At 38.4% G+C, this 27,920-nt stretch overlaps 1 protein-coding gene across 4 annotated transcripts; it reads right to left on the bottom strand.

Annotated features, from left to right (window-relative positions):
- Positions 1-1,881: 1,881 nt before the first annotated feature.
- Positions 1,882-23,852, bottom strand: rassf8b (Ras association domain family member 8b). 4 transcript variants are annotated; one of them, XM_030149691.1, is made up of 9 exons: positions 23,332-23,852; positions 11,518-11,688; positions 9,516-9,866; positions 9,180-9,385; positions 8,682-8,885; positions 8,473-8,547; positions 7,769-7,891; positions 6,956-7,082; positions 1,882-6,387 (listed from the first exon to the last, which is right to left on the bottom strand). In XM_030149691.1, exons 2-9 carry the CDS (start codon positions 11,627-11,629, stop codon positions 6,272-6,274), a joined length of 1,314 nt encoding a protein of 437 aa, XP_030005551.1. In that variant the 5' UTR covers positions 11,630-11,688; positions 23,332-23,852; the 3' UTR covers positions 1,882-6,271. The 4 variants fall into 4 exon arrangements, with proteins under 4 accessions (XP_030005551.1, XP_030005550.1, XP_030005554.1 ...); XM_030149690.1 differs by having other exon boundaries at positions 11,518-11,691; positions 23,336-23,851; XM_030149694.1 differs by lacking the exon at positions 23,332-23,852 and adding an exon at positions 22,025-22,047.
- Between the last annotated feature and the right edge of the window lie 4,068 nt (positions 23,853-27,920).

Genomic DNA, 27,920 nt, shown 5'->3' with positions numbered 1-27,920 from the left:
TTTTATTATCTATTCATTTATTTTTATGTAATAATAATGTCAGCAGGAATCATAATAACTGACTTTCGTAGGTATTTGTTTTACTTTGTTTTATCAAGGACCCCATTAGCTAATGCTTGAGGCAATCACTTGTCCTCTTCGGTGTGACATGGAGAGACAATTAGATGAATCTATGGTACAGTTGCATTTCACATATCATTAGGGCAACAGTGTTAAATAAGTGTAACAGATATTTGCTTAAGGACAGAGACAGATGAGGAGTGGGGGTTTTACTATCCACCAGCAAAACTGATCTTAATGAGAAGAGGATAAGTAGCACTCTTCACCTTACATACCAAGACCCTGGCTGCTAAGACGGCTTCATTAAGCCAAGCAGACTATGAGCTGTCACTCCTGAAAATGGGCAAGGCGGCCAAAGGAATGGGAAACAACAACACAGTAATAACGTTGACATTTACAATAGGCGTTGGATATCATATCCAATTTCTCCCTGCACACCCTTAATTCCTTTTTAATTGCTTTTCCGTGTTGGTTCCGGAATAAGGCTGTCTCTCTTCATTTATGAAAGTGGAAGGACGGGGACAGTGGTGTGTCGGGGGACTTCTGATGGTGTACGTGTTTGTCTATGTGTGTGCGTGAGGACAGCTATCGGATGCTAAAGGGGTAGGGAGGGTTGCAGGCCAATACTGAGATAATTGGTAGCAGTTTCAAACAAATACTTTTAAAAAGAGCTTTGATTAAACACTTCAGAAATCGGACTTCAGTTGATGGAAATTACTTAAGAATTAAACGATTATGATACACATGATTAATTATGCTGCAGTATGCTGCATAATGAATATGTTTAGAGTTTAGGACTCATCTTCAAAGCAGAGAAGGAGGCCACATACTGAATTAAATACCTTCAGATTTCAACATATAGGACGGTTAATGGCTAACATAGATCAGTTTAATGTTATATCTATAGTAGCATGGATTTACATCTATCAATAAATCTACGTTGCAGGAATGGTTAATATTTAACACTGTGCTTTCTCTGAGGCCAATCCTAACAGGGAATAAATGAAAAATATAGTAATTTTGTTCTTGGTATTCAAAATTGAGCAGTAAACAACATCAATCAAGCATCAGGTCTATGACACCGCTGAGTGACTGACGGCACAGCCCAGTGCACCACATAACTTGGCAACCCTGGAGTTACTTTTATCCAGCAGAGTGTGTGGTGGTTAATCAAAGCCCATAATTTCCATAATTCATGGATGCCCATCTGTTTGCCACCTACTCCCATGCCCAGTGCAGAATAAACAAATTCAGGAGTGGGGCCAAGGGGCTATTTAATGACAGCACCAGCCATGGCTTGTGCAAATATCCACACACAACACACACAGCAAATGTGCGCTGCACACACACAACACAGTCTAATCAATCTTCAGGCACAACTATAATTCATTCTAAACAAAAGTGTTTAATCCATCCAAGGTGCAACATTTGCATCATAATGCAGGAATTAAGGTTAACTAATTATGCGTCACAAGTGTTAGACTATTACTCATCCCCATCACACTTAAACCACTTTCACACAACTCACAACACAAAACCATCTCACTTTAAATCTCTGAGCTCCATCCAGACTATTTTTTTTTTTTTTACTAAAGTCTTGTCACACTATGAGATAGGACAGATTTTCTTCTGATAAAACCAATCAACTTTGATGTTATTGCAAGCCTGAGGATGACTGGATGATTGAATCAGCAGAGCTCAGGATCGAGAAATACGTGATATAGCTTAGAGGGAAGTGGATTTGTTGTATGAATCAGGGATCAATTCTCACCTAACAAACATTTTGGTCATGAAGCAATAAAGACACACATATATGTTTTCCTGCAGAGATAAGATCCTTTATTCCTTTACACCATTTTAATGTAAACAATAAACCAACTCCTGCTTAAATGTCCCTCATTTTACATTTTCCTCTTTTGTGTCTTTATTTTAAACATCCTCACTTCTTCATTTCTGAAAAGAAAAGGTCTTAAATGGAGTAATGCTGTAGTATTTTAATAGCTGGAGGCATGGCTGGTTCCTGCTTGCCTGCTGAGAGCTGCTGTCACTTACTTAGGAGTTTTATTCCCTAATGAGATATACTGTATAATGCACCGACCACTAAAAGTGATGGTGCTAAAAATGGCAAACTATTAAATCTAATGATGGCACTTTTAGGCAACAGACGACAACTGCAACCTGTTGGCTGGTCTTACAGTGTTTTAGGCTACACATCTTAAGTATGGCCTTGTGTGAGAGGGTCACAGATGTAATCAGAGCCCCCCTGACCCAGCTGTTGAGCTTCATTTAAAGTGTAAGAGCAGGAATACACTGGGGGGACACTGAGAGACAAATGACTTTCTTCACAAGAAATGTGATAACCGAAGTTCTCAAACTTTGTAAAGTATCAAAAGTGTTCATCCAAAGTAGAAAATAAACCTGACATCAGAGTTTCTTATTTGGAGAAACTTCTAGTCCTGTCTTGCAGGTAGTTTGTCTGTCTTATAACACAAAGCCTATGACTGGAGAGCTGAAAGCAATCCTGGCAGACTTCTGAAGAGCAGGTAAAGAGGCTCTGCTTCCCACTATTCCTAAACATATTAAAAATTAAGTTGTTTTTATCCTCTGCAGATTTACAGAAGGTCATCATGCTTTTATCTCATCTCATTTAAACAACTGCAAACGTTGCCCTCATGTCTCTTACTTGTTTGGGATTCAGCAGTGGCTTTTCTCTACTGCAAGACTCAGACACCATTACTCAAGGAAAAAAAAAAGAAAAAAATCAGACAGCCTTCTCTGGTGGGATGATTGTCACTAGCATTTCCAACAGAGAATACCAGCACTTGAAATAGTGACAAGTATTTTGATTTCAAGTGTGAAAAATGAAGCGATACTGGAAGTCTGTCACATATTACGGTCTTATCTCTTTTCTAATGTCACCATTTACAAAGCATTAATAAGAAATTACCATTTAAATAATAAAGAATCAGAACATTTATCACTCTATGGTGGTTTATTAGTTTCTGCCATATTTTCAAATATAAGTTTTAATTATTTATTTATTTATATATTTTACATTGTCCTTGCATTGGATTTTCATGTCTTTCATACACAGTGGATAATTTATGACCCCAAAGAAATATTACATTTTTGAAAGCCAAAAATATACAGTAGGTGCATTTGTAAGTAAACAATACAAAATTATAATAACCATAATACAAACACTTTTCTCTCTTAGTACGAAGTTAAGATGTTTAGTGAAAGGATAGTGATGTTAGCCAAGTGCTGGTTCTTTGACCAGAGTGTTTACAGTGAAGTGATCGTGTAAACAGTGTGAGGGGTGTTTCAAGAAACAGAGCTACGTTACTAACCCGATGGCTACAATAGAACATCACTTATATGATCTCCATCAGAACATCAACAACACTTGAACTGTTTTCTTGCGTCTCAGAGCTGGTAAAGTCTCCATGAGCGCAAATGTATACGATTCATTCTCATCAAATGGCTCAGGACATCATGAGCTGCATTTATCCATAATTGCTCTCTGCTCACTTCTGTCTGGGTAATTCTGTGTCTTGAAATATCCCTGAGCTGCGACATTTCTATAACAGCTTTCACAGCCACTTGATGGCCATTTCCATAATGGCTCCATCATCTCATTTGTATATGTACTTTTATTAAAAAGCACCGTTGATGGCACAACAGAAACCAATTACCAGCAATGTCTCCGAGCTTGAAGCACGAAAAAAGGAGCAATGTAAGTGAACCTTTTGTCATTTATCAACGCAGCATGGTTATTTTTAACACCACACACACACACACACACACACACACACATTGTGTTTGCAAATAAATGGAACAGAGGAGAATAATGTTCATGTTTTGCCATTTTTTAGCAAGTACACACTAGACTGTCTGCTCTTTACAAAAACTCAACTCTCCTTCAGTGTAAATGTCAACAAGGAAATAAGGACCAAAACAAACCAGAAACAAAATAAATCTCAGGTGAACTGTTATACGCTCGGTAGTCATTAATTTGGAGTCCAGACCAAACCAATCACACATCATTGCATGCACACGAAGCTGCCTCCTGAACAGCAGCATTAATAACCTCTGTAGCACTCTGCATATTTCAGACTAAAATAGTCCATAGACCGGTGTGATATGTAGACGTTATTTACAGTTTTTCTTCAGTAAGGCATGCCATTATGTAAAACTTTCAGTGAGCGAGGGCTGTGATTCCTTCATCGGCGGGTTACAGTCTTCATGTTACAGCTGAAGGTGTTGCCATGACGACAGTACTGCATACTGAGGCGGGAGGAAAAAAAAATCTGTCTGTCAATGAACATCTTGTGAGAATAGTTTAGCAAGTTGTGATGTGAATTCCTCCGGTTACCTCTACACTGCAGAGCAAACAACTCAAAAATCCTTCAAAGTGGGGGAGGAATCCACTCATTATACATTCATTGCACAAATAGGCTACTATAGACATGCTTCTTCTAATGCAGTTTGTCAGTCTAATATCAGAAAATGACAAAACTTCCTTTATTTCCTGATGTGAAATGAATAAATACAGTAAGAGCTAACTCCCGTAGAGCTGGAGATGCATTAATGTCAAGGTTTTCACTTGTCTGACGTATCATATTCCACTGAGTAAGTATAACTTTCCTTTCAGGGAAACTTTCTGACACAACCTGGGTTATTCTTTGAGACAGCGCTCTATTATGACACCTAACCACAATAAATCATGAAAAATGTAAGAAACTACTGTTAAGAGACAGCTACTGTAGGTACACTTCATGAGCACAATTCATATATTGCATACACATAAAAAGTACATTCATCTAACTATTAATGTTTTATCACACTAGCTTTGGTTCAGAAGAGACATCTTTAGTTTGTTAAATGTTGTCAGATACAACTCAGACAAATGAATAAAGCCTGTTAGTTCCGTGCTGAATGAACACAGTGACATGGCACCTCAGATGACCATGTACAAAACATATGTATAGTCATACGACTGATAAAACGAATAAAGTCAACGTCAAATGACTCAAGGAGTAACTTTCACTCTGTCAAATCTCACCTCATATATTTTGTTGCCACCCAGTGGTCAGTCTGGGTATAAAGTCATTGTTTCATTATCCTTAAGTTTTTCCAGGCTCAAAGGCCTCTATAATCACTCAACACTCCATTCACATCTCAAAGCTTTTGGAAAACAAGTTCAACTGAAACAGAAAGGAAGAGATTAATGGCTTTTGCTCAATACGAGCCAGAAGAGAGCCAAACTGCAGCCGCACTATTTTACCAAAAATGTCAAATAGTTGATGTTACTCCTCGGTCCATTAAATGTGTTTTCTCCTTGGTTTCTTTTGTGTCATTTATAAATATAAAGGTTAAAGATTTTTCCATTTGTGTCAAAACAAACAAAATATGAGACAAATTTATTTCTTCTTCAAATCAATTATAAAAATGCAAACTTATACAGAAAAAAAGAAAAGGATTGAGCCAATGTTGAGTTATATTGACATCAATTACCATGACTAGGACAATTCACCTGAATTGATGGGAAGATTTAGCAATTTATATGGCGCATAGTGTTCAGTAGCTACCTTGAGTTCTGTTTTAACATTAAACTTATTGACATCTGGCTTTAAAATACCAGAGTAAGGCAATCACTTATGGCTATGGGTATAGCACAGGTGCGATGTCAAGAGTTTGTGCATGCTTGTTTTTGGCTATGCATGTGTTTACATATGTGGCTAAAGGTCTCGTCCTGATGAACGCTCTCCTGTTCGGTTATATCCAGCATACAAATTAAGAATGTCTCCACTGCTTCCCCTGGAGTCCTCAGTAAACAAAGATACGAATGCTGGTTTTCATTTTTCATCCACAAGGTCATCACCCAAACCAAATGTCAATGTCTACAAATGGAAACTGACATCAGTTTTAGTTTCACTCCTTATGCGATGAAAGAGGAGGCAGTGCAGGAAAAGATGCAAAACAGATGTAATGTCTCTCATGATGCCCCACTGCATTTGGCCTGTGCAATGTTCGTCCATGCTAGGTGTTCCTGGAGCTGGCCGCGTTTCATTGCCTTTGCTCAAAAACATTTGGGCAGTTTTTAGAGTCAATTTAATGGCCTTCCAGATTCAGGAACAGTCCTAGTGACAGCAGGCCAACCTGCTGCCTGGATAATGTCTCCTGCAAATGTCTCCTGGACAGTTTTGGGTCAAACATAGATGCCCTCGGGGTTGAGGCTGGAGGAAACGGTGCTTTGAAGGGTGCGAAGGTCACTGGGTAAGAGACGAGAGGAGCCAAGTCGTTTCAGAGAGCCAGACTCCACCTCTGCAGCAAGAAAATAAAATAGAACAGCCAGCCACAAAAGAAACAGGCTCTCATTAGTATAGTGCCAATTCATTTTTGAATGGCAACAGCTCTATAGCTCTGTAACTGGTCAATATTACGTTGTATTTGACTGATATGAGTTTGTTATTCATTTGTTGAAGGTGTTAATACTTCAGTTGATGCAAGAGAAAAGTGAAAAAGAGAAGCATGTGGCAGTAACACACAAGGATTTCGACTTTTATGAATTAAAGCAGGGATTTTCCCTTTCACTACCTGTGGCAGTCTTCGGCTGCTAGTGACTCAGTCCATGTAATGGGGTTACAGACTTAAGCCGTTAACACAACACAACTGCTTCACAAGCTCAAGTTTACTGTTGACTATCTAGATGACCACAAGGTGGCACTGTGTACACATATGAGCCAACACCATAAGGAGTAGCTGTTGAAAATGAGGTTAGCTATGAAACTGAACCTCTTAAAAGGGTGACGGTGATGTGGGATGTCAGAGTATTTCTGTTAGTGTGTAGGTGCATATGGCTGTACATATGTGCTTGTGTGGTTGTACGTGCCGTTGCTGTTTTCTCCTGTAGGTTGAGCTGGCAGCACCGTGACCTTGGTACCAGTCTGCTGAATGAACTGCTGCAGGTTGACCTGTCGTAGCTCTTTTGTCAGCTGCTCCAGCTCCTGCTCTTTTTCCTGCAACAGAAAAAAAAACAAGACCCATGACAACAAAATAAGGTCTGTGTATGAACCACAGATGTAGGCAGGAGTCCAAGTCAAACCAAACATTTTGCTTTATTTATGATGAAGATTAGGTTCTAAAAACTAAGAACAGAATAGAAGCAAGATTTAACAGGTAAAACAACAAACAGAATCTCTCCAGAAGTCATAACACAGTTGAAACAGCTATAGAGAAGAAGAGTTAGCTCCCAGATGGTTACGCAACTGCAGGCGAGGGATTGTGTACTTATTCAGGCCCTTCTCTAATCAGGCAAAGAATGCTGTAATACCCCCTCCCTTCCCCTTCTCATTACCTCATGCTTCCCACACCCAGCTGGACCTCGTCTGAACATAGAGCACTCCAAACCATTCTATATGCATGTATATACCAAAGATCCACCTCACATCCCCGCAAGCCAGAGATTAAACCTCACTTCACTGCCCACAACTTAATGAGCTTAGATTTCTACGGTCATACCTGTGTGAAGAGGACTGAACTTTCACACCCTACAGAGCCAAACTTAACCCAACTTTTTCAAAGCCTCTAATATATTGGGACCTGGCCTTTTTAAACAAAATGCCAAGGGATACTTACTCATTTAAAGTCCTAACAGATTTAAAGGTATGGTGTTAAAAATATTTTCAGTAGGTTCTGAGCTGACCTGTAATCTCTTACTGGACTGGCCAAGTGAGCGTTCCAACGCCCTGCAGCTGCTCTCCAGCCGTGCTGTGTGTTGGCTCTGCATCTCCAGCTCTGCCCTTACCTTCTCCAGCTGGGTTTGCACCTGGAACCATAGAAGATGTTAACAGTGAGTGTAAAAGTTGAATGGAATCTTTTTTACTGTTACGTTTTCATCGGGGTTTGTCTGTTTGTCAGCAAGATTACTCAAAAAGTTATGGAAGGATTTTGATGAAATTTTAAGGAAATGTTGACACTGGCACAAGGAACAAATGATTAAACTCTGGTGGTGATTCGGGGGAGGGGGGGCTTATTTGCCTTGGCGGAGGTCTGAGCTCTCCAAATGCTTTTCTAGTTCATCCTTTGAAAATAATTTTTGGCATCAAGGTCTGAGTTTCTTGCTGTATTCATCTTTGGCTGTTGACCGTGTAAACCTGTGCAACTGGAAACTAGATATTTTCAGATCACTATAAACTTGGATAAACCTGAGATAACTGTGTATCCTCCTGTGTTCAAAGCTAATAAAGAGTGACTTCTAAAGGGCTGATATTTACACATTATCAAAGAGAATTTTCTTTTAAGTGAAGTCACTTTGGTAAATTCAGCATCTTCCACTGCTCAGACCTAGATGAACACTTTAATCAACACGATGTTATGATGTGTGTGTTGATGAATATGTACTTGTACCTCTTCCTCATTGAGCTTGTGGTTAAGCTCAGTCTCCTGCTGCAGACGTTCCTGCTCCAACCCAGACTCCATGCTCTGAGCAACAATAGATTATAAATTATATATTGTGGAAAAAAATGCACAAGTAGAAATGCTAGAAGACTACACTCTGTTTATTAATCGAATAAAACAGCATCCAGTGTGTAGCAGCTCCCTGGCACCAAACCCACCTGTATGTGTGTTAAATACTCTGAAAGCTTGGTCTCACACTCGCGCACCCGGCCCTGAAGTTCAGCGAGCTGTTGCCTCAGCTGCCGTTCACTCTCCTGCTCAATCTGCAGCTCATTCTGCCAGAATTCCTCCTCTTCCATCTCCACATCGTTCCTTCTCACCTGCTGCTCTAAAAGCAGCAGCTCCTCCTCAAGGTTTCCTCTCTGGTGGGTGGAGAACGATTGAACTTAAAAACATTCCCTAAAGACAGTGTCAAATACTAACTCTGGAAAGGTTGTAACAACTTGAAAAATGATGTAGAGACGAAATACAGAATATGAAGACAAAAATGAATAGATAAGGGATGAGCTTGTATTTGTAACTGAGCAAACTCAAATTTATCATGCTGATCTTTTTCCATCATTTTTTTCTGCTCCACACTAGACTCAGACTGAATCTGCAGCAGAAGAACTTCTTTTTCTGTAAGTAACAGCAGTGGCAGCTGTGGTTTTACTCACTTCATTGGCTTCACTGGCGGCCTCCTCCCAGTCTCGCAGCTCGACCTCACAGCCCAGCAGACGACTCTCCAGGGCCTGCAGTTTGTCTCTCTGCAGCTGCACCAGCCGGCTCAGCTCCCTGGATGGACTCCCAGGTACAGATGTTGTCCCACTACCTCCAACTCTGCTCAGGTTCAGGTTCACACCACGCTGCTGCGGCTGTTTGGCTACATGAACAGATACGTAGATAGACATGTAACGGTGGATTAAAGGGTGGAGGAGTGCTTTATTTAGGAGAAGAGTGATGAATATATTTGTAAAACTAATGCTGCTGTTCTTCACATAAGCATATAGTACCTTCAGCATCTCTACTTTTCCCAAATATCTCCCGTAGACCTTTGGCCCCTCCAGTGAAGGTCAGAGACTTGCGTTTTGGTTCCCTCCGTTTGAGCGAGCGGTCTGCCGCTGAGGGGCGGAGCTTGGCCAGAGGTGGGAGGCTCTGCCGGTAGAAGCCGCGCTCTGGGACTCGACCCTGCCCGTCAGAGGTGGGCCGCTCGCTAATGGATGGGCCAGTTCTTTGGAGGATGAGCTGGACGTCGCTGGCATACTGACCCCACTTGTTGAGGGACACCACAGGATTCTCATGTGGAGCCAAGTGACGCTCCGTATCTCGCCATTTCTCTATCAGAGTATATCGACCAGTGCGTCCTGGAAGAACATTTAACAACAGATTTCAGAAGTGGTCTGCCAATATTGTCCTTCTGATCTTTCAAAGCAAAAGCATGTGATGCTTCCAGATAAATTATAAGTAATCACCTTGTAATCAGTCTTACCAATTCATCTTCAAGTTGCATGGTTACAAATACATCTTATTAAATCAATTTATCATGTTTCAGCTCAAGAATTTTCATTTTGTCTTCTTATCTTAATGATACAGGGGTTATTTTCTTTTGTTCAGATAAAGTAGTAGTGAAGAAGGCTGCAGCGACAGCCGAAACATGTCAGGTGTGAGAACATCACCCTACTACTACTTTGTCTGAACAAAAGAAAATAATCCCTGTATTATCATGTTTCATTTTCTAAGCAATGTAAAAAATACCATAACTTGAAAAAATTATTCTTTTTAATCATAATGGCCAGCACTAATATCGTCTATCCATTAGTTAAAGCTTAGGTTAATACATCTGTCAATTTTAATGACTTGTTAAATGACTTGATTCTAGAAAAACTACATGAGAGAGAATGACTGAAACAACCTGTACAAACTCTGATAAGAACAACAGGTTTTCATAGTGAACGCCGAGATTAAGCTCTAAACAGACAAAACTTTGCTCACATGTCTCCCACGCTTCATTCACAGAACATTTTCAGTGTGCTTAGTGAAACAGTTTTACAGTGGGAAACTTCAGCTCAACAAACAGTGATTGTGTTGGGAAACAAACCAGGTTCAATGGTTCAGGGTTCTATATGTGTGTGTGTGTGAGCTGAATTCTTGTCTGTGCACATACAGATAAGAAAAAAACAACCAAACCCACCCCCGTCTTACACAGTGAGGGTCCTTGTAAAAAGGACACATTCATCACTACAGCAATTTACATCAAAGTGCCCTGGTCTGGACAAAAGGCAGAGACTGCACGAGGGACAGTGAACCCCATAACTCTCATGGTGAAAGAAACAAGGGTTTTAATCTGCATGCATGAAAAGTCACAAATCAGTCCATTTTAGAGTCAGTCAACAGCTCTGACAAAAGCCTCCTTTCAGATGGTAAATTAGTGAATTAACAAAAAAAAACCTGAAATGTGAATATATTCTGTAGATCTACAAAATGTGTAACATGTGCAGTGACTAATGGATTACCTCATCTTAATTCTCTGCAAAAACAAAACATGTCAATAAAGCAAAGTCTGCAGCATGACTCATCTCTTTTTATGCAGCCCATTTCTACTGAAAATCTTTGTGTCCTCAAGTCACTTTTCATTTTACAGCAATTTATCATGTCTAGTACGTCTGACAAGCTGCCTTGCCAATACTGGACACAACCCATATAGCAGAATATCCCTTTGGGGATTTATATGGGACAAAATATCATTTACACAATTTGGATTGAAGTTTTTCAGCACAGATGGAAGGGATTTCATTTCACTGCGTTAATCTTGTCTTCTGTGGCAGTGGTCTGTGAAATGTTACTCATTTGTTGTATTTGTATTTATGCTAGGTGATGCCATCTTCCACATACGGCCCACAGTTTTCTCTGCTGCACATTTGCTGCTTCCTCTGTTATTGGATCTTTTATGGGAACCTGCTACCTGTAAAAGCAGATGAGAGCCTTCCTATAATAATAAATGTGTTTTGATCTTACCAATGGCTTGTGCCAGAGCGATGACAACTTCCTGGCATGTGGTGAACTCTGTGACCCCGCAAACGATGCGCTGCACTCCGTCCACCCACACTTTTAGCTCCATGGCCTTCATCCAGAGGCCCTCATTCTTCTACACCACAAATGGGTGCTAATAATGTTTTACTGTCCATCCTTGAAGAAAAAGAAAACAATGGTCACTGAAATCCACATTATGACTTTTACACTTGTAAAAAAAAAAACAACAAACTTTTAAGCTAAAAAAGTTTTACCAAAGAAGGAAAACTATCTGACTGTGTGGTTTCCCTCAGCACAGAAAAGTCTAGTAATATATTTCAGCATTTAATTTACTTTTTGCCAATATGAGACAAACAATGCAAATCATGCTTAAGGCAAAAAACAAAACACTACCAGATTGTGTGCAAAAGTTTTTTTATCGTGTCTGAAAGTAAATATGAGTAGAGAGATGGATGCAAATTTATGTGACAAAAAGCTAAAAAAGAAGTTAAAGGACGATGTATTTCTTTGAAAGGTGTTTAACTGTGGAACAGTGATAATTTATAACGTAAGCAATGTACTTCCTTTGTTATGTTCAAAAAAGCATTATATGCATCTATATTTGAAAGTTATGGCTGTAACTGAATTGTTTTTTCTTTCTACTTCACACCATGCATTGTGTAGCTTGAGCTGTAAAGTAGGTGGGCAATAATAAGCTTTGCTTCTGCCTGAGCCTTTTTCAGTCAAATTGTATTATTTCTCTCTTCTTCTGTTGTTTTGAAGTGCATATAAGACTGAAAATAAGACTAACTTCATTGGTTTGCTTTACCTCACTGCTCTCATCTGACCATAGCAGACACATTTTTTACGTTCTCTAACAGTTCCACTGTATCCTACTCCATAGGCCTGCAAGAAAATCTGCAATGAGTGATAACACTGTACAATACTGCAATCAGGATACGACGCCTCATAGTCACCAGAATATTGACGCCATATAATCTATGGCAGGCACACTGAAGCTTCATCTGATTGGTCAAATGTTCACATAGTGAGTATGACTGTATGACATCAGTAAATAAATGTTTTCTTGTCATACAGTTGCTCTGTTGTGGTGTACAAATATGTTCATACTGTGTTGATGAAAATATGATGAATCAGTCAGTACTGTTGCTGTACATGCCCATCATCAAACAGAAGAAAGGCTAAAGATGCTTCCTCCTGAAGAAAAAAACAACCAGCCTCTTGTAAAGAACCTACACAGAACTTACAACACTTGTTCTTGTGAAGCAGTTTCCTGTAATGCTGCTTATAAATTGCTGCAAGAATACATTGGTGCAGCGATCGTGACCGTCTAACAGGCCTCATCCAATATATTTTTCATTTGCTTGTGTCAGTGCCGGAAAGCTTACAGTGGTTGCATGCACGCAGAACAAGAGCCATTTCAAAGTGCTGACACAAGCGCCTCAGCAGCCAGGCAGTCATTACAAACCTGGCAAGGCCATAACAGCAGGCCAGAGCAACAGTGCGGATCAGAGCAGGTGCCTAGTGCTCAGACTTTTTCCTCTCTGGGCCATCAGCTCTGCTCTGATCCTTGACTTCCATATCGCTTGAGGGCCTCCTTATCAATTTAGCTGACTTCCATCTTCATCACAGCTGCTGCAATTTAACTACCGCTCCCCCTCAAGGCCTTTCTCTAAAGATTCTGCATTTCATTGCACACCGTATTGCACTGAAGGCATCTGGTAAAGGCACGGATTGTATTTGGTGGAAGCAGAATGATTTGTAAGTGTAGACAGACACTACAGGATGCATCTGAACCCAGACCCCTGTTACGGCCCAGTAAATTAGCTTCTTCCACTGAATACAGCTCAGCGGGACAGAATAGAGGTGAGGCAGGGAAAAGAAAAAGGGTAAACAAAGACAATATTGTGGGGGAAATAAGGAGTAGACGGCAGGTGTGGATAGAAAGAAGCATTCAAAAACTCTACATTTACACTGAGATATTTACTTTAAAACACAGAAAACGCATTTACTTGCTGTTTATGACTATTTCTAGAGTCTATTTTAACGTGTACTCTAGTACTCATCTCAGTTTATGTAGTTATATCAGAAAAAACAAGTAAATGGCTGAAGATCTCTTGTAACACTGCAGTTTAGTCTTCATGGGGTTTAAACACAACTCCAAATGAATTGTGTGCCACAAATCTTAGCATGTGACAACTAACTAAAATTGTTTTTGGCCAAGATGTCTCAGTTAGATGCAAGACAAGATAAAATACAGAAAGCAGATTTAGAAGAATCTTTGTTTTTGTCATTAAATTGTACTTGTAATAAACACTGAAACTAAACGTCTACTTTTGATCCATCTCCAGCTGAACATGCAGGAATACACCACACAGTGCCTTATTGAAGGGCACATCAGCCAAACATGTCTCTGCTGGTCTGGGGAATTGAACCAGCAACACTTTGGTCACAAGCTGCTTCTCCAAACTTCTAGACCATAGCTGACCACCTTTGGTACAAAGTGAAGCAGTGTCATACAAAATGTAAAAAACATCTCAATATATCGTGCTAAATCCAGATACCATTAGAGACATGCAATGATCATGGACCATTGACTGAACTGAAATGAGTTTTTAAATGAGGACAGTCAAATGAGTGAACTGAGTTTTGAGTTTGGTTGTAACTGGTTCCAGATTCTTGAAACAGCAAACTGGAAGGAGAGACAACCAGAGGAGGTGCAGACTTTAAGTATGAACACGTTGATAAAATTTGTAGAGCACAACTTATACAGTAGCTATTGTTACAGGTGTTGAGCATGAACGGAAATATGAGGGCGTTTTACCAGTGAGGGTTTGTAAATGAACAGGTACCAGTGTAACAGTCGGTGGGGATGGGGTGATGGCCAATTAAGAGTGTAAGTGACAGCGGTGAGAGTTGAAAGAACCCCTAGTGACAATGGAGAACAGTTTGGTAGATGACGTCCAGTTTAATAAGATTATATGAAGCCAAAATGTACATTATATCACCGTAATCTTATATTGGAAGAATTGTTATTTTGACCAGGGAGTGCTTGGCAGAGTAAAGGATGAACAAAAACCATAAAACACCATACATTCTGTTATATTCCCTCCTGAGATAGAAATGAGTTCAACAGTTTGTAACCTGAGAGCCAACATTCACTGAAAAAGCTCATCTTAGTTATACAACATGGTTGTATAACAGACAGTGTAACAGATGATGTGACGACGCTTTTAATTTTCACATCTGTGCCTGAAATGTTGTAATGAAATGTTTATTTAATGACGTCCAAATCACACTGTGGTTTTATCCAGGAGGACGCACCACTTGACACGAGCTTGTAAACGTCATCTCTCTTCTCTTCCCTGACTTTTCTGCATAAACACATTCAGTATGTCTGCACTCACTTGCTATTGGCACATATGTGAGAAGTCACACTGCAGCCGTTCTCTTGCATGTGATACTTATTATTAACCTATGAGTATGAGTGTGTATAAGCTACAGCAACAAATAGTTTTCTCTTTGCTCAAGTCCAAATAAATACTAAGTCAACAATCTACTTGATAGTGGTTAAAGGAGATTATGCAAAAGAGGGTGTCCTTTCAGGGGGTTTCAGAGGCGAAGTGACAGTGGGAATGAAAGAAAAATGAAACAAAACTTTGTCTTATTTAGCACATTTGTATTTCTAATAGTGCTGTCAAACGATTAAAATGTTTAATCAGATTAATCACAGGGTCACTGTTAATTAATTTCCATTTTTCACGATTAAATATCATTCATTTTAATCTATATTAATTGTGTTTCATTTTGCATGACCAAACAGACTCAACAAAGAAGGGAATATATATGCACTTAACATGTTTGTTGCAAGCTGGGCGACATGTTAGCCAAAGTGCTAGCAGAATCCTTGACTAACGTATGCTTTGTGTTAATGCGGTATTTTAAACTGGAAGTGCTGCGGTTAGAAGAAAACTCCTTCCTGTAGAATGTGCATAATACTTTATGTCGATTGACTGTTCCATCATGGGTTTTTTTTGTCCTCATATTTCCACCCAGAGGTCCAATGTGCTGTTTAGTGTCTTCCATCTTTATGGGTTGGTTCTGCTGCCTGTCACTACCTGATCAACTGCCCATTTGAACATGCATGATGCGAACTCTACTTGGACAAATTGCCCCAAAGTTGTTGCCAGAGACACTCAGAGTCATTCTGCACTTCAGATGGGATAATTGTGTTAAAATTTTTAATCAGATTAATCATGATGATGGATTAATCCGCATTAACGTGTTAATTTTGACAGCCCTAATTTCTAATTAAAGTTAAATAAAGATATTTTACAGTTGAAAGTGCAAAAATAGTCTTACAGCCTGTGGTGGTAACAGCAGAAAACTGACTTCACTCAGTTCTACTCATTTTGACTCTTTCTTGGACACAGTCATGATCATGTCTTGACTGAGAATCAACAGCTTCCTTGGCTCCTTAAAATACCAAAACATACAGATCCAAGCCAGAAAAAACTATCTCCACCTGGATCTAACAAAGTAAATAGGTTGTAGCCTTTCACTGAATAATAACCGCAGTGATTAATATGTTTAAGCTGGAACGAGTTCTTTCACTTCAACTGATGAAATAAGCAACTCCTCATTTGTTAAACAACCATCAGTTTGATAGAGCATAAAGATTGGACTGTGTTTCAGTGGAAAAAGGTTATGTGGTCTGATGAGTCCAGATCGACCCTGTTCCAGAGTGATCATCAAGGTGAGAAGGATGAAGTGATTACCCATCATGCCTAGTGGCTACAGTACAAGCCTATGGGGGCAGTACTTTGATCTGGAGTTGATTCAGTTGGACACGTCTATGTTCAGTGATGTTATGTGTCCAAAAAATGATTAAAATAAATGTTGTGACATTGCATAAGCTTATTGGAATGATACCATAGCAGATGCACGCTATAATCACAGCTAGAGGCATTCCAAAGAAACATTAGTGTGTTTTTTTGTTTTTTTTGTTTTTTTGGTGGTGGTGGTGGTGGTATCTATGTCTATATAGAGCAGATGTTTGCCTACAGCATACATTATCGGGGGAGCAGGAGGCTGTGTAGGAGCAGATGTTGAGATGCTCTTCAGTGGATCTGAATAAACCTATAGCTGTAATTGTGTCCTGTCCTCTAGAAACCTGCATTTTACAGAACCTGATCACATTTGTTCATAACAAGATACTCTACATGGGTCTTCTCTGGGTATACTCTGCTCCCATTTAAATAGAATCTAAACAACAGCACAGTAGAAATAAGTATATGTCTGTTCCACCACAGAGACCTCAGACTAACAATAAAGTCTGGTACTGCGCAGAAACTATAAGGAGAATTTTTTTTTAAATCCTGCAAATAACTCCCACTTTTGGAATCACCAGGAGGCTCATCAGTATTAAATCATCTCAATTGCTCTTCCAACAAATTCATTGCTGTTGTTATTGTTCTTCATTTCATCATGCCATTACCACTTTCTCTGTCTTACATCTTTGATCTAAAGTACAGTTACTTTGATGTTCCTGCTGCCAGGGTATGAATAAATAAATGATACATGGTGAATATGCACCAATTAGTATGCTGTGCCGTGTGTGTTTCTATTTTGGGTGAGGTTCATTGTACATGTATACTTCTATGTTTAGCATCGGACCAGTTCACTGAGCCGTACTTTACATCCAAACACTGAATGAGCTGTAACCTGTAAGAAAATGAGCTGCACTGCTATATTTTGCAATTCAGTTCATCTCTGTCACACGATTTTCCTTTTGATTAGAGACAGAAGAACACATGCATATCCCAGAGTTCACAGGATGATTACCAGATCAGAAACATCTCATAGAATAGAACAGAGACAATACATTAAGGACATTTAACCTGAGGAACAAAGATCTTTGTATATCTTTTATGTTCCTCTCCATGTACCTTTTAATATAATTGGATTTATTGGTTGTTGTTTTTTTTTTAAAATAAATCTGCTACCCCTGGCCTGATGCTAATGGTTGACAGACACCCCATTGTTTTTGTAATATAGATTGTGAGTATTAAGATGGTTACTCGTTGCATTTATCAGTAGTCTGAGGAACAGCCTTGTGCATGAAATTTTATATTAGCAATAAAAGCTTTCAACAGGAGCTATTTCCAGCTCAATTTCACACCAACCCACAGTTTAGTCACCAATTAACCTCTTAATCTATGTCACTAAGCATGGACTGTAGGAGGAAACTGTAGGAAACTCACACAGACAGACATGCAGATCATGTAAAGTCCACACACAGAGGCTCCAGATGCTTTGTGGGTTGATGATTTTCTGTGATATGTATTTCTGAATACTTGTCAAACATGTGAAGTTAGGTTTATCCATAGAGTGCATTCAGTTACTGTCAACATAACAAAGATATGAAAGGTGTATTTTGGAGAGCGATGCATTATAGAAGAGGAAGGACACATGACGGAAATGTTCATCTGTCATCAGTCTTTAATCAAGACTGTTTTCAGCTTTTATTTTAACTGTCTCTTATTTGTGCTTTAATTACTTTCTTTTTTTCTTTTTTATTTTTTGCACTTTCCTTTTGTTTAACCCATAAAGACCCAAACATCCACTGGTAACCAACAGCATCTACTGATATAGAATATTTAATATCTTATGATCCACTAATCCTATCAACACATGTAAATAATTGGTGTAAAATGCAGTTTGTCATCTTTTCATGGTCATCAGATATAACCCATTCGGATGTTCAGAGGCTCTGTAGTTACCGTGGAAACACCGTCATCTTCTACAACATTGATTCACCAGTAAAACCCATGGAGTTGAATCAATGACAGTGGATGGAGACATTTGGTTTATGTTCAGTTAATGACAGATTTTGCTGAAAAAGTCACTTTTTCTACAGTTTTGATAAAATAACCTTTGAATTTACTTTGAGTTTCGAATGCCTAAATTAAGTATAGGAAACTAAATATAGAAAAATACATGAAAGAGTGAAACGTGCAAAATATAGAGGATAATATTATGATAAATGGTGATAAATTATTTAAAAAAAGGTTAAATAGAGAGATAAATTCATTTGTGAACGGCCATAAAAGTAGCCCTGGGTCTTTGTGGGTTAATGTTTTATTCTGCTATTGTCCTAGTATTAGTCTATGATTTTAATGTAATTTTATGTGTTTCTATGCCTTTGTAAAGCACAGTGAATTGCCTTGTGTATGAATGGTGCTATACAAATAAATTTGCCTTGCCATCTGAGACGTGATCTGTAAAGATGTAAAATATCTCTGCTGCACTGGCTCAAAAAGAAGGTATGAACTCTCACTCCCACCAATTTTGAAGAAGCTATTTGGTTTCAGACATGAAGAGTACTGTACTGTCTAGAACCACTGAGCTAATCTTAGATGTGACTCAGTCTGTCTCTCCCCTGAAGTTTCATTCTCAGGATGCCACAGGAAGGCAGAGTCAGGGAGGGGACGCAGTGTGGCAAATTACTACTTCTTATTTTAATTGCCTTGAACATGGAGGGGATTCATGAGATGGACTAGTACAAAAAGCAACAGAATAATCTTTCTGCTATGAGACAAAACATATTAAGACTGATTTTTTGGTTTTTTGACTTGTCTTGTCCAGCATCATAACAGCAGAATGGTAGTCTGGTTGTCTTTTTGTGCTGAACAAATTTGTTTTGCCGAGGGGAACTTCATAAAGTATATGAGGCTCCCCTTTATATTCCACTGTCTTTATTTTATGTTTTGTTGACCTGACATGATTTTAATCTGCTCCCGTAACTATTTTTAGATCTTTTATTTTTTAGTCTTAGATTTTTATTGCTTTTAATTAAGGTTTTACCAGGGTTTCCACTCTTTCACTGAGATTATTTTCCAGGACATTTTCAGCCACTACAGAGACAAGTTATCACATCATACACTAATCCATTCCCTCTCATTCTTTAGAAATGTTTTTTCTACAGTTGGAACTTGCAATTACCCACAATGTTTCTACATTTATTACTCAGACATTTGATGTGCAGTCTATGGCTATAATTTATCTATGAAAAATAATTATGACAAATGTATCATAGAATAACACAAACACACCCACAGACTACAGCGTAGCACTTCATTAGCCTGACAAACTGGAGTTACAGTGTTCAACTGGATAATTCCCAACTCAACTTTCTCTTCTTACTTTCTCTCCTGCACTTCCTCTCAAAATATTTGTATATTTTCAATAAATCACTGAAATCTCAGTTTAGGCACACAAGGTCACACGGCAGGGGGAGGATAAATATTTTCCAGGATAACTTAACCTCTTCCAGGACATTTGACCTTTTTTCTCATTTTCCATATGTTTTCCATGACTGGAAAACTGGTCAATCATTTTCCAGGTTTTCCAGGACACGTGGGAACCCTGTTTGTGTTAATGGAGCAAACAGCATCAGGACAACTTACTGCTACAATATGAAACTGAATAACATGTTTCAGCTGCAATATTCCCAAAGAAGTGGCCTGATTTTTAGAGTAATGTCACATAAAATATGAAAGCAGCCTAGTTGTAAAAGTGAAAACAGAGCAGCGCAACAACAGTGAATGATGCAACACTGGGTAAATTTTTAAAGAATTGAGGAGGTTGTGGCCGCAAAAGGGGGGTCTGCTGAAACAAGTGGTGCACAGACAAAAGAGCATGCAGGAGTGTGTGTAGTGCACCCACATGGCCAGCGGCATGACTGGATGCAAACAATCCTTCACCATGGCAACACAGCTTTGGCTTTGTCCGAGCCTTACACAGATGACTGGACTGATTGGAGGGCACGGTCTGGGAAAGTAGAGCAAACAATCACTGACAATTAAGAAGCAACCTGTGCTTTCCTGTCACCTCTTTTTTGTTTTCTCTGAATGGGCAGCGGGAAAACATGGAGGTGTGTTTTGCAGCAGGGTTTTCTTCAAGATTAGTGGGGTGTTGCTGTAATGTCTGAGAATGTCTGTTCTGGGTAAGATTAACCACAGTTTTAACAACCACTTGAAACAAAACTGTCAAGACAAATACATGCAGTTTACGTAAGTAACGTAATTCTAGTTACAGTTATTGTATGTATTAGGCAGCAGGTGATATTTTGCTTTTGTAAATGGAATTATGCATTTTAAAACATTTCATTGTGGTCTAAATAAACTGTAAATGCTATACTTGGGTCAGAATTCTTCATTAATTCAACTCCACAAGTCCATCTTCAACTCTATTTCTGAGTAATGACACCAGAAGGGTCATTTTGAGCGCTGGCCCTTTAAAAGTACATGACCCCACCGCCTTCCGGGTTCTTGACCATGTGCTCTGTCCTGTTCAGCCACTTGTGTTCATTAATACATTTTAGGAAATCGGCTCAAAGTTTGTTCATATTTTCAGTATGGACTACAACCGCCGCTGCTGACGAACAATTATGTCGTACTCGGGGAAATGTTCAGCTCAAGTTTTGACCGTATATGTGCAAATGTCGTGATGTAACTAGTTGTAAACATAGCAAATTAAGAAGAAATTAAAACAGGTTGTAGAAATCCACTCAATTATTGCCAAAATGAATATAAAGATAGTTTTGCAGCACCTGGAGGGTTCAAATTCAAACTTTATAAACTATTAGGGTCCAAATACACAAATAAATGAACCAAAGACTAATAAAAGTGGGTTAAGCAAAATATGACCCCTTTGAGTACAGAAACAGCTACAGCAACAACTGGTTTTCTTTTTGTTTAAGTCCAACTAAATCACTAATCTACTTGATAATGAGTAAATGTTAAGAGAATTTGCAAGAGGGAGGCCTTTTAGGTGGTGACAATACATTTAGTTTCATAAATTATAAGACTTTTGCACAACACTAAAGCTGAAAATAACTCTTTACCTCTGGGGAGAGAAAAGATAACATATTGTCCTCATGAAATACTGTTCTTTCTATGAAAACAAACATTTAAGGATCCATTTTTTTTTTTTATCTCTATGTAAATCTCAATGAACCTATTACTCAAAAGCATTGGAATTGCCCTCCACAAACCTGAGGAAAACCTTGCAATAATTCACATAATTATTCACAAAACACTTGCAAATGCAAAGCTTTTCCATCCTCTCTCGTCTCCTTGTGTTTAGAAGTGTTTACTTGCGGTGTGTGCTGCTCAATGAAAACACCTTCTAGAGATTAGTTCCACAACAACTTTGTCATCGGAGGAGTGTGCAGCGACTGCAGGGTTAGCTGGAATAAACTGAGTGAAAAGCCTCGGAGTAATCACACAGAACAGCTTTTCATTGAGGTGCCATTAATCATCCATTCAGCAAGAAAACCACTGCAGATTTTGTCGTGAACAAGCAGCCACAGAGTTTAACACAGACTGCACACCATTTGAAAGGCACTTTTAATAAAAAATAAAAGTCTTAATAAAATGTTGTTTGTCACCATTTCCACCACCACCTGTGGAATTAAAGCTTTGTTTACCTGCAAGGCAACATGCCCTCATTGAAAATCCAACTGCTTATTATTCTTTCACTGGAACCAACTAGCCAGATATGAAGTTCAAACCACCTCCCCCTGATGGCATCCTGCAGTCTCAAAAGTTACAACTAATCAGCTTGGTGGAGACAATAAGCCTTTAACCCTTTAAGTCTCAGAGCTTAGTCGATCCTGAGGTAGTGGGAAGGTCTGCAGAAAGATAAATAGGTCTGGATTTACACTATAATCTGTGAAATATGTTTACCACGTAATGGCCTGTTATATAAATTTTTCAGTTTAGTTCAGCTCAGTTCGGTTTATTTTGAATGTGCAATAAAAAATAACCATGCGTTAGTGGCTAGAAACGAAAACATATTTGAAGAAAACATGAAAACTACATAATTATTTGATTTGCATATTTGAAAAGGAGTGGGAGGAAACATATACTTATATAATCCAACCCCTTCTCCACACAACAGTCAATTATTTATCATTTCTTCCTATCAGTATAAAGCTGTACGTAATTACAATAGTCATTTTTCACAAAAATACATATAGCCCACACACATACATACACACCTATACAGACATAAAATAAATAAAATACACAAAATGAATGTAAAGCCAGTACTGATATGGTTAGATTCAGACAACAGTGAATAAATCAGCACTGCCTGAAATAAATTATAAGGTGTTTTTTTTTTTTTGTTTGTTTTTTTTTTTTAAATTCAGCATTAAAAGCTGTGTGTTTGTCTTGCAGTGGATGCCTGTCAGTGAGGGGGTTCTTGCCCTTGCTTGTGTACTTCCAAGGACTTTACTGTAGCTGTATGACTCAGATGAAGGAACTCTGATTAAAACCACTGCTGAGTGAGCGCTTATAGTCCAGCTCTATTAAGAGATTCATCATTGCAGGGCTCAGCAGATCCTCTCATACAGTGACCACTCACTCACTCATTTCCTGCTGGCTCATGGAGCAGCTGTCAGGAGCACCATTATGCACTGGATATCCATTTTCCATGTCAAGTCAAATATTGTGTGAAACAGAAACTCAGTAGTGTTACGCATATTTCAGTATGTCAAAACAACATGACATGAGAAATAATCAACATGATCATGAGTGGAAAATAAAGTTATACACGTCAGAGCAGTGTGCAGCAGCTCATCACTGTCTTATATATTGATTAAACAAATGCTCTGAATGTTTACATGGCCTTGGCTTTACAGAAATGGCTTAACTGACGCATTCAAGTTACCGATCCACATAGTACTCACACTGTCTGCATTCACACCGACGCAAACCAACAACTACATACCTTTTTTCAGCCGCAGATCCCTGTGTGTCTGCGCATTTGGGGCTCTCCTGTTGTGCTGCAGCCTCAGTGTTTATCCGGACTGAAACACGCTACTTTCCAATGCATGTTATGCGGGTCACATGCGGGACTTTGTTTATTACCGCGCCGATCCGAGTCTGCATCCGAGTGTTGGTGCGTGTGCGTGTGTGCGCGTGTGTCCCCTTTTACAGGATCCGTGGATGTAAACACGCGTCCGTCCACTCCTCGGACATCCTGCTCTGCCTACAGCCCGCTGCTCCGCTCCTGAGAAGCCCATAAAGCTTGTAAATTACATCGGAACAGAACTGGGACACCGCAAGGCATGATGGACCGGTTAAAGCTGCAATGCACTGGCGACGCAAATGGTCCCTGAGACCCACTGAGCTGTGATGCAGTCACACCGAAACTCAGTGTTTTGATGCGTGGATGGGCTCTGTCACGTGTGTCCAGAAGGTGAAGTCACACATATTAAAGTGTGTGTCACCAGAAAGAGAGATCATTTATTTGATGCATAGGATTTTAGAAGTCAGACTGTTAGGGATTTGTGTACTTCATTTTCATCCACATACTTGGCCTGTCTCATTTTTTTTCTTTCCTTTTTTTTTTTTTTTTTTTTTTTTTTTTTTTTTTTTTTTTAAACCCTTTAACTCAGGGATGTCAAACTCATTTTAGTTCACGCCAATTTGATCTCAAGTGGGCCGGACCAGTGAAATAATAACAGTGAAAAAAGTTAAATTATATTGTGATCAGGTTTACATCTACAAAGTTTCCCTAAAAATCTGAATAACATGAACAACTTGAATTGTCTTAAGAAAAACAAGTGCAATCTTAACAATATTCTGCCTCCGTTTATCATTTACACATGTGCATTACAATCGCACAAAACATTTAGTAACAGGCAGAATATTGGTAAAATTGCATCTACTTTTCTTAAAACATTTCCGTATATTCATATTTGTTCAGGTTATTCACGTTTTTTTAAAAGTATAGTTTGGTAATGTAAACATTTTCATGTAATTTTACTTTTTTACACCAAAAAACTGAGAGAATTTGGAGTTGTCATAATTTATAGGTTATAATGATAATATTTTACTGGTCTGACCCATTTGAAATCTAATTGGACTGTATTTGTCTGTACATGGAACCTGAATTAAAATGATTTTGACACCATTGATTGTTAATATCTTAAGTGTAATTTTTGCATTTCACAAATTCATCCCACGGGCCAGATTGGACCCTTTGGCGGGCCGGATTTGGCCCCCGGACCACATATTTGACACCTGTGCTTAAACTCCTGAGACATTATTTCTGCTGTAAAGTTGCGTCTGTTTCAGTGTCATAAAAGCCCTACAGAAGAGGATTAGGGCCACTGGAAGAAAAAAAAAATTATATGAAAAAATAAGGTCCACTATATATATTTTTTTATTACTATTCTGAGAAAAAAGTCAGATTTCTGAGATTAACTCTTTATAGGTCACTCATAGAAATACTCTGATATTCAACATTTCAACCATAGTGTGTTATTGGAGGACATAAGACTTAATTACTTTTGTGAAATTTTTCAAATTTTTCATTGTTATGTAGAAAATCAAGGTCAATGAAGTTACCATATTTGGTTACTTGCCTATAAGTGGCAAAATAATAATAATTAAAAAAAATACACTACCAGTCAAAAGTTTGGACTCACCTGGTTTTTCTTTATTTTCATGACTATTTACATTGTACTCAGAACAAAACATGGAGAATCAGTGTTCAGTTTCTATGCTTCGTATAACTGGAACAAACAACCAGAAAATATCAGGTCTGCTGAGAGTCTGAGTTATTTTAAGTCAAGGTTAAAGACTCACCTGTTCACTGCTGCCTTTGACTAAAAGGCTTTTGACCTATTAAATTTTATATTCTCCTTCAAAACTCTCCACTGCAACTCTTACTTTAATATGTGTGTGTTTTTATATTTTTGGGTTTTATGTGTTGTTTTCTTACTTGCTGTTTTTAATCACCTTTTACATGTTTCTTTTATAATGTTTTAAATGTGTTTCTTTTTTCCTTGTCATTACATTTCAATGTCCTGTGTGAAGCACCTTCAATTGCCTTGTTGCTGAAATGTGTATATAAATAAACTTGCCTTGCCTTGTAGATTCTGACCGAAGGCATCAAAACTATGAATGAACACATATGGAATGATGTAGTTTTAAAAAAATGTGTGATATAACTCAAAGCATGTTTTATATTTTAGATTCTTCAAAATATCCACATTTTGCCTTTATTACTGCTTTGCACATTCTTGGCATTCTCTCAGTGAGCTTCATGAGGTAGTCACCTGAAATGTTTTCCAACAGTTTTGAAGAAGTTCCCAGTGATGCTGAGCACTTGTTGGCCATCTGTGGTCCAGCTCATGGCGTATAAATGAGAAGGTGTGTCCAAACTTTTGACTGGTAGTGTATATGTTAGAAAAACACATGTAATTTGAAAGGAACATGTATGCATTTTAGAACATTAGAACATCACTTTTAGAACATTAGACCGACATAAGTGCTGATCCAGACCCCTGTCCACATCCACATTATCCCTTTGAACATCATTCCTTACATTAGTACCATTACTTCATGGTACCTAACAAAGCAGGTACACTCTCTGTTCATGCAGAGGTGGACCTTACAGACCCTGTAGACCACATTGAACCTGAGATTGTTGACTCACTGTCCTCACTGGAACTGTTGCTGTCACTGTCTTGTAATGTGTGCGGAAATGACCAAAAATAATCACTTGCCTGATAAAGGGTTTAAGTCAGAATTCTGAGAAAAAAACACAATTCTGACTTTTTTTCTCAGAATAATAATCATAATAAAACATGTCGGACCTTATTTTTTATTTATTTTTTTCCCCAGTGGCACTAATCCTCTTCTGTATAAAAGCTGCTGTGAGTATATGTTTGTGTTCCTTTTCTTCAGTGGTTTTGTTTTACTGTGTGTTTTTAGGGTCAAAACAAGGTGGAATAACAGAAAAAGACCAAGACAGGAATTGAAGTTTGACATGTTTGGACTAAATAAGGCACTCAGAATGTACATTAATACGAGATGTAGGATGTTGAACATGAACTGTGAACTGGAACACACTGAACAACAACAAGGATTTGAAATTGGGCCCAGTAGTTTTTGTTTTGGGCTCTTTTTTTGTTCTAAATCAGTCCAGCTACTTTTTGGCGCCTGGTTGAACTGCAAAAAACAGTTACACAGTCAAACCTCGCTAAAAACACAGTAAAAAAAAACAACAATATAAAACAACATAAAGGAAAATCATCAAAGCACTGCAACCAACAGTAAAAACAAAAAACAACAAGGAATAATGGATTGGATTTATATAGCGCTTTTCTAGACACCCAAAGCACTTTACATTATTGACCCATTATTCTTTCATTCAAGGAAAATGGTGGGGAAAAAAAGCCCCATACGTCTATTTTTATAGTGAGTCGGTTTCACTCACTGCTCTGCGTTTTGCCCCCCATTCCACAGGTGGCGGGGGGTACACACTGAGCATGCTCAGGTGTCTATGGAAAGCACACAGTCTATTCTATCAGCACGTTTTGATTTTTTCCCCATTGAGCAAAAGGGTAAATTGTTGTGAATATTCAAAATAAATCATTCATTTAGAACAAGCACCACAGACACATCAGGGGTGAAAGGGTTAACCCATAAAGACCTAAACATCCACCACTGAACAAAACCATCTACTGATCTAAAATGTTTAATACCTGTTGATCCACCAATCCTATCAATACATGTAAATAATTAGTGTAAAATACAGTTTGTCATCTTTTCATGGTCATCAAATTTGACCCATTTGGACGTTCAGAGGCTCCATAGTGAAAGTGGAAACACCATCATCTTCGACAACATTGATTCACCAGTAAAACCTACAGAGTATGCTAGATGACAGTGGATGGAGTCACTGGGTTTATATTCACTTAATGATAGATTTTATTAAAAAAGTCACCCTGTTCTTCAGTTTTCTCTATTTTTGATATAATGACCCTCAACTTTAATCTGAGCTTTTGTGAAAATCTATATGATCCATGAATTAAATACAGGAAAATACATGATTTATACTGAAAAATGAAACATCTAGAGGATAATATTATAACAAATGGTGAATAAATCACTTAAGGTTAAATGGAGAGCAAAATTCATTTGGGAACGACCACAAAAGTAGCACTGGGTCTTTATGGGTTAAATTGCTCTATCCACCTGAGACACAGTAATGCATTTTGGTGCTCTGTAGTGTACAAAAGTTTCACAAAAATGAACCTGTTGCGTCATGCTGTTTCCGATTAAAGCAATTATTTAACATAAAATGCCAAACCTTTTAATTCCAGAGTCTCAGGAGCAAGGTTATAATAGTTTTGGATTTTTAATTATAGTTTAGTTTTATTTAGTTTTTACTTTTTTTTCTCTCATTCAGCTAGTTTTAATTAGTTTTTAGAGCATGTTTGCTAGTTTTTATTAGTTATCGTTTTTTTCTGAATGCTTCGTTTTAGTTTTGGTTTAGTTTTAGTATTAGTCTTAGTTATATCA

Source organism: Sphaeramia orbicularis, chromosome 12 (assembly GCF_902148855.1).
Source record: "Sphaeramia orbicularis chromosome 12, fSphaOr1.1, whole genome shotgun sequence".
Taxonomy (NCBI): domain Eukaryota; kingdom Metazoa; phylum Chordata; class Actinopteri; order Kurtiformes; family Apogonidae; genus Sphaeramia; species Sphaeramia orbicularis.
The sequence above is the reverse complement of the archived record's forward strand: the minus strand, read 5'-3'. Positions and strand labels throughout refer to the sequence as shown.